The sequence below is a fragment of the Lissotriton helveticus genome, chromosome 4_1 (assembly GCF_964261635.1).
Source record: "Lissotriton helveticus chromosome 4_1, aLisHel1.1, whole genome shotgun sequence".
NCBI lineage: Eukaryota > Metazoa > Chordata > Amphibia > Caudata > Salamandridae > Lissotriton > Lissotriton helveticus.
In genome coordinates this window covers 700,140,913-700,158,759 of record NC_136063.1, presented here as the reverse complement: position 1 = coordinate 700,158,759, position 17,847 = coordinate 700,140,913, and the positions used below count along the sequence as shown (strand labels likewise).

The following is a 17,847-nucleotide window of genomic DNA, read 5'->3' as shown; positions in this document are numbered from 1 at the left end:
TGAGAGCAGTGCTAACTTTTCCATGTAGAACCCACAGGTCTCTGACCAACGGAATTGCAGCTTACATTCGACAGTAATACCTTTAATTCATATGTCCTATGTTCACAATATGTACAACTCATATCAGGGTAACTTGACCATTGACAGGTGTAAACCCAATTTAAACGTGTGCAGACACAAATTATATTTAACAAATGTGCACATAAGGGCTTTTGCACTGCAACAAGAAAATGTGCACTGGTGCCATTTGCAGAAATGAGCATTGTTGAAGAGTTCTCAGAGCAAACTGTGCAAACAAGCAGATGCACTGTTTACTACGAATTGCGTTGGTTATTGACACATAGATGACCCTCTTTCCACATGTATGTGCTCTTTTCGGTTATCTTCATGTAATATTTGCAATTCTTAGAGCTGTGTGGTGAAAGAGATAGCCTTAATATGTTGTTCTTACATATTACAGGAGATATATGTTATACATTGCATGTGCACTTGGCATTATTCCATCAGTGCTCTCATGTACAAAGAAAGCAACCACAAGGAGAGGATGGATGGAGCGCTGAAACTTTTCAGACACCCACCCTCAGTCACAGATCTGGGTTGAATCCATCATCATTCTTTAGCTCGTTTCGCCACCTCAGTTCAGACCCAGCTATATGCAAATCAGTCTTGACTCTGTGCCTCATGGGAACAGTACAGCCCAAACTGCCAAGCCAGGTCTTCCCTGAACCGGAAACAAGCATCCTGGGACCAGTTTCTGGGTAACACCCATCATCAGCCAGGCTAGCTTGAATCCAGTGGCAAAGTGAGCAAGGGACCCACATCTGGGCATACCCTGCCAACTTAGGGCAAACAAAGCAAATACAAGGAGATGATAGACGGAGCGCTGAAAGTTTACAGACATTCACCCCCAGATCTGGGTTGAATCCATCATCATTCTTTAGCTCACTTCGCCACCTCAGTTCAGACCCAGCTATATGCAAATCAGCCTTGACCCTGTGCCTCAGGGGAACAGTCCAGCCCGAACTGCCAAGCCATGTCTTCCCTGGACCGGAAACAAGCATCCTGGCACCGGTTTTGGGCTAACATCCCTCATCAGCCAGGCGACATGGCAAGGTGAGCAAGGGGCCAACGTCTGGTCATACCCTGCCAACTTAGGGCGAACAAAGCAAATACAAGGAGATCAACCCAGATCTGTGACTGAGGGTGAGTGTCTGAAAAGTTTCAGCGCTCCGTCCATCATCTCCTTGTGTTTGCCTCATGTACAAAGAGCCAGTCCGATTCTATTTTGCCCCAGACAAGTACACATACAAAGTATTTCCCTGTATGTCAGATGGTACTATCGCAATGTTTGCTTTTTCAAAATATATATTTTTTAATTTTAGGCAATTTATTTTAATATAGTGGCGTTGTTGGATGCACCCCCAACAGTAATAATCTACTAAAGCAATGAAGAAATAAAATAATTATTGACAAAGCTAAAGGCTGGCAGCCAATGCACAAACTTTGCCCCAGATCGTAATAGGGTGATGCCCTTAGTGACGAGATACGTGGACAACATGTGAGGATACAGAAACATATCAGAACGCAAACACCGATTCACAAAATTTTAGTAAGCCTGCACCAGGGCATAGTTTCATGGGGATGATTGGTATGTGACATCCCCCAAATAAATGGATTCTTGTTTTGGTAGTTGAGTCTGGGGGACCGAGTCAGGTCTGCTATGTCTGTGTTGGATTTCTACCAAAAATAAAAGACAAGCAGTGACTTTTTGATGTAAAGCGGAGAAAGAGAGAGAGAGAGCGAGACAGAGATATACATCTGGTAGCTACATTTAAAAATGTGAAACCTGATAACCCGGAATGAATACAGCCCTCCCTGCTTGTCCAAACTGTGTGATCTTAGGCAAACATTTTATTTTACAGATCCTCCTTTGTCTTTATTATCTCATATGAGAGCGCTTTTAAATGCTTGAGTGCAGTAAGTGCGCTGTACAAGCACCTCCTATGTTTAATTTAATGGTCTATAATGGTGCCCCATCTACAATAAGCATCTAGTCCATGTTTGGGGTTTACATGACTACTGACTTGCCTCTTGGATCACTAATGACATTGTCGTTGGTGGGTAAGCCATTAATGTGTATAAGTTTATGTTTAAAAACTATACATTTTAATAAATGTCTGCTTAAGTGTGATATAATCTGATGTACTAAAAGGTAACACTTCTGCATGTTCAAGAAATCCACTTTTTGGGATTTTGAAGAGACTAGAACATATTTTTACATTATGTTTGCTGCACAATATACATGAAAACGTTTACATGGCTTGAGTCATGCATGTAATCTTAGAGCAAAGCCAGACCCTTCCCTTGCTCTGCTTTCCCTATTTATTAGCTTGTGCCCCCACCTCTATTTGCAACTTAGTCGTAGTACATGGTGAGGATGGTAATATGCTGTTGCCTACATGCACCACTTTGACAACTCTACAAACAAGGCTTCTAGTAGCAAAAATATGAAGAAGAGTGCATGAAATTAAAATACACTCCAGGCTGTTGTGGTGTACATGGTCATAGCCATGATTTCTCAGAGGGAACTACCAGGCTCAGGTGAGACAGGCATGGACGTAGCTTCAGGATGGTGTTGGGTGTGCGACACCACCCAAATTCATTCTTGGGTTGGTGGTTGGGTCTGTGGACCCTGAATCAGTCTTGCTATGTCTTTGTCACTTTTTCTGATCATTCTCAGTTCACCAGGAGCTTTTAATGTATTCATTTTTTGGAGCAGAAACTTCAAAATATAAAGTGATTGCTACACCAACAAAAAAAAGTACATTTCCACCCCTAAACATTGTCCTCGATTGGGTGCAAATGTGCTACTTTTTGGCATTCATAAACATTGGAAAGCTACACCAGTCTCAGATTTCCAGGCATACTACTGGTATTTATACACCCTAAGGCGATTGACTGAATGCTTTCAAATAGTCTACACAGTGGCAATCTTTTGGCATAGGTTTGCAACTGTTCATTTTTCACCCACTATGCTACTCTGGACAGAGGCTCACCTTCTGCAATACAGTACCGACCCTGTTACTTGTGGAAACAGTCTATCTCGAAACTTAGTCATCTTACCCATCACCCCTGTAGCCCAGACTGGTAACCTCGCAATGGGGAGGTGCATAGGTTTGGACACATGGTTATGCCACACAGCTATGACTATTTGTGGACTGGGAAACTCTCACTGGTCCAGTGGACGTGCCTGCATAAATATGAGCCTATGGTTACACCACATAGCTTTGATTGTTCGCAGACTGCTAACCTATTGCTGGCCAGATGTATGTGCTTGCATAGGGATGGGCTGATGGTTATGTCACATTGCTTTGAAGGTTTGGAGAATGGTAACCTCTCACTGGCCAGATGCATGTGCTTGCATAGGGATGGGCTGATGGTTATGTCACATTGCCTTGAAGGTTTTAAGAATGGTAACCTCTCACTGGCCAGGTGCATGGACTTGCATAGAGATGGGTTGATAGTTATGCCACATTGCTTTGACTGTTCGCAGACCGGGAACCTCTCACTGGCCAGGAGCATGTGCTTGCATACATACGGGCATATGGTCACTTGTAGCTTTGATTGTTCACAGACTGGAAACCTCTCACTAGCCAGATGTTTCTGCTTGCATAGGGATGGGCCTATGGTTACACCACATCGCTTTGACAGTTCGCAGACTGGGAAACTCTCACTGGCCAGGTGCATGTGCTTGCATAGATATAGGCCTATGGTTATGCCACATAACTTTGATTGTTCACAGACTGGTAACCTATCACTAGTCAGATGCTGTGCTTGCATAGGGATGGGCTGATGGTTATATCACATCGCTTTGAAGGTTTGGAATATGGTATCTTCCTATTGGACAGGTCCATGCGCTTGCATAGAGATGGGATGATAGCTATACCTTCAACTATTCGCAGGCTGGTAACCTCTTACTGGCCAGGTTCATGCGCTTGCATAGGTATGGACAGATGGTTACGTCGCACCGCTTTGATTGTTCGATGACTGGTAACCGCTCACTGTTCAAGTGCATGTGCTTGCATAGTGATGGGCCCATGGTTACTCCACACTGCTTTGACTGTTTCAGATAATGGTGGAGAAGTTGCCTGATGTGCCGCGAATGACCAGGCTGCTGAAGCGCTACAGCACAGACCCTCAGTACCAGCATCTCTTCATCAATCTGGTAAGAGCCGGAGCCAGCTACAAAAACAAACATTTCCTCTCTGAACAATGTGTTTGTTATATTTCTGATCATTTGTTTAGGATGGCTGTGTCAGCCTCACTGATTTACTCAAACAGTGCCAAGCCCAAGACGGTGCACTTTCAACAAAAGTAGCAGAGCACAAACAGCATTCCTGACTTTTAATTCCTGTCGTATAAACATAACAGATGTTGTAAAAATGAGCCAACACGAAAATACAACAAAGGAGACGATTTGAGCGCGTTTTTTCTGTGAAAAGGCATTCCAGGCTGACGCATAGATACAATGTTAATAGAATGGATCATTTACATGTCACTTTTAGCTCTTGAGTAACTGCTAAGTAATGTGAAGCAATGCACTTGAGTGCTGTTTCTGTAAACCATTGCCTCCACTCTATGTCCACTCACGGTCTTCCCTCCCCTTTGTCCATGCTGCACCATCTGGGGTGTGCGCTGCCATTGTGCGCTAGAAGACACCAAGCGCTACACGCAGTAAGGCTTTGTACAGAGTGTAAACCACAATCATGCAGTGGGGAACAGGTGATGGTCTCTGCTGGAGACTTTGGAACTTGAAAAACTGGCCTTGAATCCAGCTTTGGTGTTTGCTCAAAAAGACTACTTTAGCTCTCTGAGCCTACAACCCAGCAAAATGTCTATCTGAAAGAAACAGGTTAGTATTAGATTCCTTACCTTAGAATATCCCCAGGCGTCAGTCTGGATCCGGAAACTTTTGCGTAGCAGTACCCCTGCGCGTCGGTAGGCGTCGTCTGCAGGCGTCCCCTGCGGCTCCGCGTCGTCGGCGTCGTGCGCCGTGATGACGTCGCTGGAGTATATAGACGCCGCCTCCGCGCGCTGACGTCAGTTCTTCTTTTTTCCGCGCCAGTTAGCGCAGATCCGAAGAGCAGTACTCCGGTCTTTTGACCAAGTTTTTTGTTAACTGATTGATCTTTACGGTGCCGGTAGGATGCCCGGTTTCAAGAGTTGTGACGAGTGCGACCGCATGATGTCGGTCACCGACCACCATCGACTCTGCCTCCGGTGTCTGGGCGCGGACCACGACGTGGAGTCCTGCGTCGACTGTCGGGCCTTGACTGGAAAAGCTAGGCGGGAGCGGTCCCGCAAGCTTCTCGAACTCCGGTTGTCGGCCCCGCGTCGAGAGCGGTCCCGGTCCGGTCGGAGGTCGAGGGAGCGGTCGAGGGAGCGGTCGCGGAGCCGCCATGGGCGCTCCGGGAGTCGCCACCATTCCTCCGGCTCGTCAGGTAAGCACAAGAAGTCGGGGCGTCGCCATCGCACCCCCGACTCCCCCCGACGCCCGCGTGCTGCGGCCGGGGGCTCGGGTGACCCCACCCCCGCGGTCCCGCATGGGTCGCCGACGCCGTCTACCCCACACCTGTCGGTCCCTGGGGAAGGCGCGTCGCGTGAGGAGATCGAGGCCTTCCTCATTGCTATGAGGGCGAGGTCTTCTCCGGCGGGGCCTTCGGCGCCTGCGGGCCCGTCGGTTCCGTCTGGGGGCCCGAGCGGTTCGGGTGCTCCTGCCCCGGCGCCGCCGGTGGCTCCGGCCCCGGCGCCGCTGGTTCCCTCTGGTTCGTCGCCGGCTGGTCTCCCGGCCTCTCCGGCGTCGGTTCCTGTGGGCCAGCCCGTGGTACCGCCCCCGCGTGGTGCAGCGACTCCGCCGTCGGCTCCGGCCGGCGTCGGGTCCCCGGCACCGACGCCGCGCGGCGCCACCCCCCTTTCCTCCCCGACTCCGGACTCGGAGCCGGACCGGCGTCGGCCGACGCCGGACCCGACGCCGATGGGGCCCGTTGACCCCGATGTCTATATCGTCGACCCAGAATATGGGTATGACGAGGAGGAGTATGGAGAGGGTTGGGAGGGGTCTGAGGACCCTCTATCCCGTGCCTGCCAGTACGATGTGGACTGGGTAGGTGATCTGGGTGATGCCAGTGGCCTGGACGAGTCGCCCAACCCTGGGTTTGTCTCTCCGTCCCCTGTGGCGTCCGAGGCGGGTGCTGCCTATTCGGTGGTCCTGATGAGGGCTGCCAAGGCCTTACACCTTGAGCTCCCCGTCGCGAAGGTCAAACCGAATATCCTGACGGAAGTTTTTAAACCGCAGTCATGCCCCCAGGAGCCTCTGCTGCCGTTTAATGAGGCCCTGACGGATGTCCTTCTGGGCACCTGGTCCAGGCCCGCCTCTGGTGCGCCGGTTGACCGGAACGTTGCCAGGCGTCACCGTCCCTGCGCGGACGACCCTGCCTTCCTGTCCACCCATCCCTCCCCGGAGAGTCTGGTGATCCAGGCCTCCACTTCGCAGTCCGCATTTCCGTCGGCTCCGCCCGACCGGGAATCAAAGAGGTACGACCAATTTGGAAAGAAAGTGTTTTCCTCTTTGAGTGCTGGGCTGCGGTCTTGTAACACCGCGTGCCTCTTGGGCCGCTACACCCACTCCCTGTGGGATACGGTCGAGGAGTGTTTGCCGCAATGCCCCCAGGAAGTGCGGGACAAGCTCACCCGGGCCTTTGTTGAAGGCCGGGATGCGGCGCGGTACTCGATCCGTTGTGGTCTGGACACCACGGACTCACTGGGACGGGCCATGTCCACTACGGTGGCGATTCGTCGCCATGCCTGGCTGAGATCTGCCAACTTCTCACCAGACGTCCAAAATACGCTTATGGACATGCCATTTGATGGCAGTCGCCTGTTTGGTGACAAAGCGGACCACGCGCTGGAGCGCTTCAAGGACTCCAGGGTCACGGCCAAGTCCTTGGGTCTCTCGACCCAGACCCAGCGCCAGCAGACGGGTTCGTTTCGGCCCTTTCGTGGCCAAGGGAGAGGAGGTCCCACACGTGCTGCCAGCCACGCGGCGCAGAGCGCTCCCCAGCGCGGTGGCGCCCGTGGTTTCCGCCGTGGTGGCGGTAGAGGCCAGCGTCGTGGTCAGTCCACGCCTCCCTCCGCTGCGGCATCCAAGCCTTCCTAGTCCGAGCTTTCGGGCTCACGTGACGCCAGTGGGTGGCAGGGTTCGCCATCACCACTCCCGCTGGCGCGCGATAACATCGGACAGGTGGGTGCTGCAGCTTGTCCGAAGGGGCTATGCCCTCCCCTTCGAGTCCACTCCTCCAGCCATGCCACCGCAGAACCACCGTGTGTCGGGGGACCACTTGACACTTCTGCAGGAGGAAGTTACGGCCCTCTTGGCCAAGGGGGCCATCGAGCGCGTTCCTGGGCCAGAAGTAGGGTGTGGTTGCTACTCCCACTACTTTCTGGTACCCAAGAAGGACAAGGGAGGCCTGCGTCCTATCTTGGATCTACGGAACGTCAACGGCTTCCTCCGGAAGGAGAAGTTCAAGATGTTGACTTTGGCTCAGGTCTTGGCTGCTCTAGACCCACAAGACTGGATGGTAGCGTTGGACTTGCAGGATGCGTACTTTCACATCCCCGTCCTGCCGGCCCACCGGCGTTACCTGCGGTTCACGGTAGGCCACGAGCATTTTCAGTTTATCGTGCTCCCTTTCGGCCTTACCAGCGCCCCACGGGTGTTCACGAAAGTGATGGCGGTGGTCGCAGCTCATCTGCGCCGGTTAGGGGTTTCAGTCTTCCCCTACCTCGACGACTGGCTGTTGAAGGCGGGCTCGCCCCAGACAGTCGTCCACCACCTTCAGATGACGGCAGACCTCCTGCACGAGTTGGGGTTTTCCATCAATGTGCCGAAATCACACCTGTGTCCCTCTCAAAAGCTCCTTTTCATCGGAGCGGTTCTCGACTCGGCGCAGTTTCGGGTTTATCCCCCGGAACGGCGGGTCCGGGATATTCAGGCTCTGATTCCCATCTTTCAGCCGTTATCCCGGGTTTCGGTCAGGTTGACGCTGCGGCTTCTGGGGCTGATGGCCTCCTGCATCCTTCTGGTGCATCACGCCAGATGGCGGATGCGGGCTCTGCAGTGGGACCTGAAGTTTCAGTGGGCCCAGCATCAGGGCAACCTATCCGACCATGTCCTGATCTCGGAGGGCACTGCGAGACAGTTGCAGTGGTGGCTTACAGACCGCGATTGGGTCAGGGGCAGATCCCTCTCCCTTCCCCAGCCGGAGCACGTGGTTGTGACGGACGCGTCCCTCCAAGGCTGGGGTGGCCACTTGGGGGAGGCGGAGATCAGAGGCCTCTGGTCTCCGGCGGAGTCCCGGCTCCATATCAACATGTTGGAGCTGCGGGCGATTCGCCTGGCACTGAAGGCATTCCTCCCCTTTGTCATCGGGAGTGTGGTGCAGGTGTTCACGGACAACACCACCGCCATGTGGTACTGCAACGAACAGGGCGGTGTGGGGTCGTGGACCCTTTGCCAAGAGGCTCTGCGCCTCTGGCAATGGCTGGAACGTCAGGGCGTGACTCTGACGGTTCAACACCTGGCAGGTTCTCTGAACGCCAGGGCGGACGAACTCAGCCGTCGGTGCTCGGTGGATCACGAATGGCGTCTGAACTCGGATGTGGCGAGAGGCCTCTTTCAGCAATGGGGAGAGCCTTGGTTAGATCTATTCGCCACAGAAGAGAACGCGCAATGTCATCAGTTCTGCGCGTTGGAGTTTCCAAGACGGCACTCGCTCGGCGACGCCTTTCGGCGCGAGTGGAGTTGCGGTCTGTTGTACGCCTTTCCGCCTATACCACTTCTGCCCAGAGTGCTGAAGAAGATCAGGCGCGACCGGGCCCAAGTTATCCTTGTGGCTCCGGACTGGGCTCGAAGGTACTGGTATCCCGAGCTACTCAGCATGACAGTCGGTCCCTCGATCCGCCTGCCCCTTCAGGAGGACCTTCTGTCGCAGCAGCAGGGGACGGTCCTCCACCCGAACCTGTCCAGTCTCCACCTCCATGCGTGGAGATTGAGCGGCGACAGTTGAGGCCATTTGACTTGCCTCCTGAAGTCTGTGATGTCATTCTGGCAGCCAGGCGTCCCTCCACAAAGTCGGTATACGCCTGCCGGTGGAACAGATTTGTGGCATGGTGCACAGCAAAGGCTGTGGATCCCCTTTCTGCCCCTCTGTCTGAGGTTCTCCTCTTCCTCCTTTCCCTTGCCCAGCAGGGCTCTGCTCTGGGCACTATCAAGGGCTATCTTTCTGCCCTTTCCGCCTTCTTGAGGCTACCTGATCAGCCATCTTTGTTCAAGTCCCCTATTGTGTTAAGATTCTTAAAGGGCATCACGCACATGTATCCTCCAACTCCGTTCGTGATGCCTCAGTGGGACTTGAACCTGGTTTTGACTTTCCTGATGTGCGCTCCCTTTGAGCCCCTTCATTCCTGTCCTCTCCGTCTTCTCACCTTAAAGACGGCCTTCCTGGTAGCCATCACCTCTGCCAGGAGAGTGAGTGAGCTCCAGGCTCTTTCTATTCAACCTCCTTTCTTGTCTGTTCATCCTGATAAGGTGGTTCTTCGGACTAGACCTTCTTTCCTGCCCAAGGTAGTCTCTGCTTTTCACATTGGGCAGTCCATCACCTTGCCCTCCTTCTTCCCGCCTCCGCATCCTTCAAAGGATGAAGAGCGGCTCCATCGTCTGGACCCAAAACGTGCGCTTTCATTCTATATGGATCGCACACGCCAGTTCCGGGTGGATGACCAACTGTTTGTTGGCTACGTGGGTGAGAAGAAGGGAAGGGCGGTACAGAAACGGACCATCTCTCGGTGGGTCGTCCTGTGCATCAAAGCATGCTACTCTTTGGCTCGGAAGGAGCCTCCTGTTGGGCTGCGGGCCCATTCCACTCGGGCCACGGCGGCTACTACTGCCCTGGGCCGGGGAGTCCCTTTGCAGGACATTTGCCAGGCGGCCACGTGGGCCTCGCTGCACACCTTTGCGAGGCACTACTGCCTGGACAGTCAAGTCCGGAGGGATGGCTTCTTTGGCCGTTCGGTCCTCCAGGACTTTCTGGTGTAGGTTGTATTGGTTCGCAGACCCACCACCGGGGTTGGTATTGCTGGGGTATCTATTCTAAGGTAAGGAATCTAATACTAACCTGTTTCTTTCAGATGAACAAGTTACTTACCTTCGGTAACGATATATCTGTAAGAAACAGTAGTTAGTATTAGATTCCTTACCGCCCCGCCCGTCCTCCCCGTTCTGCGAACTGATACCTAGGGTTAAGGACATCCCTTTCAGGGCCCTAGTTTCAAATGGCACCAGTGTTGGTTCTCACATGGCTCTGCGTGTTCTGGCGCGGAAAAGCTGTGTGCAAGGAACTGACGTCAGCGCGCGGAGGCGGCGTCTATATACTCCAGCGACGTCATCACGGCGCACGACGCCGACGACGCGGAGCCGCAGGGGACGCCTGCAGACGACGCCTACCGACGCGCAGGGGTACTGCTACGCAAAAGTTTCCGGATCCAGACTGACGCCTGGGGATATTCTAAGGTAAGGAATCTAATACTAACTACTGTTTCTTACAGATATATCGTTACCGAAGGTAAGTAACTTGTTCGTTTTGCCGACGCAATATTGAGATATTCAACAAATTTCACATTATTACTTGTCTTTTTTGCCTTATCTTTGTTTGGCGCAAAATGAATCTTCGCTTCCAAAATGCCTGTTTTGCAATTTGTGCAAATTCGCTGAATTGTGCCTACCTATGCAAAAACAAATTACACAAATTTCACACACCGCAGAGCTAGACCTTGCATTGCAAATATTTGCAAACAAGCTGTATAATCTGTTGTCTTCAGTTATCCCAATTACAAGCTCACTAAAATATTACTTCAAGGTAATCTCCTTTGTGTAATCTGATCTTGACTGCCTCTTACCATGAGGTTTAATTTACAGACACTGCTATGACATAGTTTTCTTTGGAAAGTGGCATACTGAGTCTTGCAGCCAGGTATGAACTGTCTATTATCAATGACATTTTTTCATGTCTGTTTGAATATTACATGTAAAACATACAGACAAACTAGCTGTATAAGATATATTCTTCAAGCCTTCAGTCAATATTGCTGACAAGGATGGTGGGTAAATATTCGAGGGTGAGAGTGCTGATCATCCTTGGCCTTCATTCAAAGGTCCGTAGGAATACTGGCAGGTAAAACTGCCTCATTGAAAAGCCACTATCACACCGTGGAGCTTATTAACAAGCCCAGTGTGCCTTCGGAACGTCACTTTTTATGACTTTCCAGGAGCGCACCAGTCTTACCCATATCTACAAAGCCATGTAAATCCACCTTGCTTGGCTTTTCATGGCCTTGTAGATGTGGTATGAGGCAACAAAGCACAAATTGCTGCGTTGCCTCACACTGAGATGGGGATGCATGCCATGGGCATTACGGTGGGTGTTCCTGCATAACACCCATGGCACTTGACACATTCCCAGATTTAAAACGTGCTCTAAACCTGGTAATGTGTCAAAAGCCTATGCTTTCCCAGGGGCCGCGTAGGGGTTGTTTTTGTGAAGGAAGGTGTCCCTTCCCCCACAAAAACAACCTGATTTCAATGCCGACACTCTTGCACCATGGTGCAAGGGTGCCTGTATTGGAGCATGGCAGCTATTTGTGCACCAGTGCTGGGAAAGAGGGCAGGAATGCACCATATCTCATAGATGCAACTTCTATTTCAGGCATAATCAAACCGCTTTTTTTCTGTTGTCCTGAGCTGCAAAACGGAGTTCAAAATCTTCTCCAATTGCCACAGGTTATGTCCACAATCTGCCCCAAATTACAGAAATGCATTAACAGGCTACACAATCATTTGAAGAAGTGCTTATTCAGATGTATGTGTATACATCCTGGTTTGAAGATTTGTGTGAATCTCAATTGTTGAATTGTAGAAATGCTTGTGCTTGTGCAATAGCTTAGTGAATCGTTTCCTTAAAGTAAAACCGTACTCCAAGATGCTCATTGTCCTAGAAATGTTTTATTGTAATTCTGAAGATGACCGAATTAATCTGGTTAGTTTCCCCTTCAAATAAAATTCACTCTGAAGAGCTTCACATCCCAAATCTGTTAAAGCTACCTCTTTATTTGCTCTGGTATATATCTGAGGAACTCATTCACAATTGTAAACATATATTTTTGCGAAGTTTACATTGTTTTTGCTCTGCAGTTGGAGCAGAGAATTCTACACATAGAAAGACAATATAGGCCTATCTTTTTGCACAAAAGTGTACCTTTACCTCAGTGAATCAGGCACTTTGTGTATAACATCAAAAAGACGCAATGTAATTTTTATATTATCAGCCGTTTTCACATAGGTTTATAGAAGAAATTGTTGTAGAAGGGGGTCACTAGCCTTTTTCTGTGAGTACCTTTCTAGACAGACTTTTTTCTTTCCTCTCATTTGCCCCCTTTCTTCTTTTATGTTTTCTCATTTTGCTTTGCTTCTAAAGTCTCCTGATGATGTTATATACTCTCTATTTGCACCCTTTCTTCTTACCTGATATGTATTGGTGTCATTGTTTCAAGAAGAGTCCATTTTGCAAAAGAGCTGAGAAGAATATGTAATTTCTCTCCAATCCAAAGCATGGGAACATTTGAACGTGCATCTGTTATGGGGCTTTTAGGATGTCAGTAGATCCTTTTGCATATTGTTTTATATTTACAAGAACCTCATTCTCAAATCTTGTTTCAATATGTTTTGTTTGCAGGAGCCTTATATAAACAAATCTGCAGTGGCTGTTCAGGCCCATTTCTCTCTGCAGCGCACATACCTTCTTTTTCGGACACTAGGCCTTCGTCACCTCACCGTTGTCGACCTGCATAACCGGGCAGTGGGGATACTCACACGCAAAGATCTGATGTCCTTTCAGCTGGAAGAAAAACTGGGGCTCCAATTAGATTCGGGCCTTCTGGACTCTGACGAAGAGCCCTTGGACTAGAAGACAGCAAGCAATTCTGTCAACTATGCACTAAACCATCAATTTGGGTGGGAACAATTCACAGAATTCAAATGTGTGGAATATTACCCTTACAAAGTACATTTACATTTTTGGGTGTGAGACACGGCTGATGAATGCCTCCGAACACACTCTTTTGTGGATAGACACAAACCCTTAGCAGATAGTTTTAGATCCCTATAATGCATACAAGTTTGCAAACCCATGTAGATGAAACAGCTTTTTCAGGGGAAATGTATTTTTTTCATAGAGAAAAAACCAATAAAAAGAAAAAAAAGTGAAAATTGCCTTTTCTGCAAGCTTTACTAATTTAGAATTTTCCAACAAGTTTAAAATTTTGGTTTTGTACATTTTTCACATGTGAGCACAACTGGAAATTAAGACTGGCATAGATTACCAAGACCTGTGATTTTCTGTGAATTCCATAAAGGTTGTAAATATGCTTCCACGCGCAGGAGTAATCCAACAGGAGAAAATGCTAAACTTCTTCTACTTGGACTTTATGAATATGGTTCTTAGTGCCCTTTGGCCATTTTTTGTATTTTTCATCTCTTTCCATTTTTCTACTTTCAAAGCATAATGAGTCATCCACCAATCTAACCTAACCACAGAAATATGCTAAAGAAACAATGAGGCAGAATATGGGAACCAAGTGTCCCCGCATTTCACTCCCACTGCCAAGCCTTATGTCTGTTGTACGTATAAAAGATTGATTAACTAAAACAGATTACAAACACCAGGAAAACCATGGAGACAGAATACTTAATATGAGCAGTTTAGCTAGGTAGTTATACATTTTAATTCACATCTCTTTCAGCACTCAAGAGAGGACAGCCTTTGGGTATTGTATAATTTTTTTTTAACAAACTTTATTGATTTTCTCCGGAATCAGTACACATGAAATAAATGCTCTATATAACGATTACAATTTAGCATGTGCATATTTGGGTATTGTATCATAATCCCAATTGATAAACAATGTTTGGTGATTGTGTGTTTTATGTGGACAATTTAATGAGGCTCACATAAATACCTTCCCTTACTTGTGACCCTACTGATCAACAAAGGAAAGGGTAAAAAACAGGCACATACCTTCTTTCAAAATAATCAGAAGGATTTATTTTATTCTTCCCATGGTTGGGTCCCATTATGAACCCATCTTTTATATTCGCATGTATTGCTACCACAATGATAGCGTTGCATTACTGCCATATTTAAGGGAGGTAGGTAGCTACATTTAGCTGCTGGAAAAATGTACAGTCATTACTAGCAGGCAGCTCTGGCTTGAGGGTGGTGTGATAGGTTCCACAATCTGGGTGCCAACAGTAGCTAAACTCAGAGGGCACCAGATATAAATAGTCATATAAGCACCAATGTCCATTTTTCATTTCCATAATAATGGTCATCGTCGAAATGAAAGTCAGACAAGGGTGACCCTAGTCATTCCACGCAGTTGCAGTCTCGCAGATCTGGCCTGGCATTTAACTATCTTCATTAGCCAGGGGCAATGGTGGAAGTCTGAAGTTCACCATCACATTGTATTGCCCCTTCTGAGCACTTTCACAGGAAGGGGAGGGCATTGGTGGTGATGACTCAAGGCTAGTGGCAAATTTTAGTAGGTAGGTCCAGTGGCAATAATAATTTTGAACTCTCTTGAAATTATACGTAGAGCCGAGGCAGCAAGATATTGTTTTGTTCATTTAGACTGCATAGCTGACATAAGGATGAGAGTACTGAAAGAGAATGTCCTGAATTTATACAAAGTCTGCTAGTTCTAGGCTATGATATTCATGCCTGCATGACAGGTCACATTTTTTTCTTCAATGTGGTTGTCATTCACTGAATTTAGTGATATCGGACATAGCCATAGATTCTAAAGAAGTTGTTTCACTTACACTCTATTTTCTGCTTCAACTAAAAGATAGAAGTTTAAAAAAAATTTTTAAAAATATTTTATTTGTAGAAGTTTTGTGATCCAAGTTACAACAAGTACATAGATTCTTCTAACACTCTCACCCCCTCCCACCTCCCTCCCATCGGCCATAAGTGCAGCGCCATATAGAACAAAAGATAGAAGTTTTTACTACATCATGTACTCTCTGTAACTCTAAAGCTATATTGTGTAAAGTGTTGGGATAGCTGCAATGAGAGTGTAAAACTGTTTTGCACCCAAACAACAGAAATTTAAGATGCCTTAACAGAAATGCGTGATTCAAACATAATAGATGCAGGTATCTGGCACAAAGCCTAGTGCCTACTTATCGACTTCAAATGTTTGCTAGCTCTTTTTGTATGATATGACGTTTTGTATCAAATCAACTTTGTAAGCAATTAGTTGCAGAGACACGCATAGAATAGATATGAAGAAGAAAAGACAAAAGCAAAAATATTAGCCACATTTCTTGAAGCAAACACTATCTTCAAAGATGCATGCATATGTAAAAAGAACAAGATGTTTGATTGTCAAATTTGGGATGAAATTAATAAAAACCCAGAGAAAACATTTAAGTGAGAATGTTTTTTGTACCCTGATTGATTTAACATATTTAAAGTAATGTTTCCAGCAACTACATGATTATATAATTTAATGGAGATTTATGTATACTTTGAAATCTTTGCCTGTTGCCTGAATGTCTTCCTGTTCATTGCTGGAATCTACATGAAGCCCTAACTGATAGTACGTCTTCTGATATGAATGCATCACACCTATTTGAAGAATTACATTTCAGTTGATTGTCCCCGGTGGTGTATATACTCCACACGAAGCACTACAGTTTCTGCAAAACATGAGTATCCAAGATATCTTTCCTAATATCTAAGTGGCTTTGTGCATACTTTTAACTCTTTCTGTGACAGTGGCTAGTGAAGGGAGAGGATTTTCTAATTGAAATTTAAAGAAGAGGTACCTAAAATAAACATTTGGCAATTCTCTCCATTGGAAATCATATTGCAAAACAGCTGAAATAATCAACTTCAATATTGCTATTTGCAAAAATGAAAGCCTGTAGAGTTAAATATTTTCCAAAATAAACACACACAGTAAAAGTTAATAATTATGTATTATGTCAGTGCACGCTTTCACCGGGCACACACACCACCAGCTGTCAGTGCACGCTTTCAACGGACACACACCACCAGCCATCAGTGCACGCTTCCACCAGGCACACACACCACCAGCCGTCACTGCATGTTTTCACCAGGCACACACACCACCAGCCCTCAGTGCACGCTTCCACCGGGCACACACCCACCACCAGCCGTCAGTGCACGCTTCTACCAGGCACACACACCACCAACTGTCGGTGCATGCTTCCACCAGGCACACACCAACAGCCGTCAGTGCACGCTTCCACCAGGCACACACCACCAGCCGTCAGTGCACGCTTCCACAAGGCACACACCAACAGCCGTCAGTGCACGCTTCCACCAGGCACACACCACCAGCCATCAGTGCACGCTTCCCCAGGCACACACACCACCAGCCATCAGTGCACGCTTCCACCAGGCACACACATCACCAGCTGTCAGTGCACACTTTCACCGGGCACACACACCACCAGCCATCAGTGCGCGCTTTCACCGGGTACACACCACCAGCTGCCAGTGCACGCTTACACCAGGCACACACACCACCAGCGGTAAGTGCATGCTTCCACCAGGCACACACACCACCAGTGGTCGGTGCACACTTTCACCAGGCACACACAATACCAGCTGTCACACACTACCAGCTGTCGGTGCATGCTTCCACCAGGCACACAGCACCAGCCGTCAGTGTACGCTTTCACCTGGCACGCACCCACCACCAGCCGTCGGTGCACGATTTCACTAGGCACACCCACCACCAGCCGTCAGAGCACGCTTCCACCAGGCACACACACCACCAGCGGTCAGTGCACGCTTCCACCGGGCACACACACCACCAGCATCAGTGCACGCTTCCACCAGGCACACACACCACCATTTGTCAGTGCACACTTCCACCGGGCACACACACCACCAGCCGTCAATGCACGCTTTCACCAGGCACACACACCACCAGCCGTCAGTGCAGCAGGCAGGCTCTTCTCAGAGTTTCTTGGTAAATATGTGTTCGATGCCTGGGAGGGAGTGGGTCGAGTTTCCTTACACCATGCTGAGTATTCAGGTGCAGTGCATGAACTCCTGTGTGAGTGAGTCATGCTGGCTGGGGCTCACTCACTCCACACTTGTAAATTGCGCCTGCACCAGGCTTTTTCTCATTAGCAAAGTTCCGCGCATGCGCACAGCTAGGCAGCCCCCACACCCCCAAGAATGACTGCTTCCTACAACCAGAATGGAAACAACATTCAGAGTAATGAAAATAAGTTCATTTGATGCAAAGAACTGTTAACAAAAAACATGTCCAGCTATTGTAGATCTGGCAACTTAAACAAAACAGCAACAAAAAACAAAAAAGCATTAGCATAGCCAATAGGTCTCGCTTTTTGAACCCTATAAGTATTTAGTTATGCAGCAGAATATCCTTGGTGCAACAACACCCAACTGTTGCATGGCTAAACACTTATAAGGTCGCAAATGCGAGACCTATTGGCTGTGCCAATGCTTGTTAACTCCTGCTTCAAAATGGTGTTGCTTTTTGGAACAAACCCCTGTCCAAACAATGGATGATTGCATGGAAACAGCCATGTACCACTTTTGGAATGCTCCTTTGACACAGGGAATGCAGAGCAGCATTAAGCGCTGCTTTGCGTTACTTGAGGAAACTTTCAAG

General features: G+C 48.4%; 1 protein-coding gene across 1 annotated transcript in view; it reads left to right on the top strand.

Moving 5' to 3' along the window:
- The window catches only part of LOC144827301 (chloride channel protein C-like), a 602,170-nt gene extending 586,573 nt beyond the window's left edge, over positions 1–15,597 (top strand). Inside the window, exons 15-16 of the mRNA XM_078685669.1 lie at positions 4,130–4,225; positions 12,846–15,597. Of these exons, the coding sequence (XP_078541795.1) occupies positions 4,130–4,225; positions 12,846–13,076 (327 nt within the window). The 3' untranslated portion in view covers positions 13,077–15,597. The remainder of the gene's footprint in view (positions 1–4,129; positions 4,226–12,845) is intronic.
- The last annotated feature ends 2,250 nt before the right edge of the window (positions 15,598–17,847 follow it).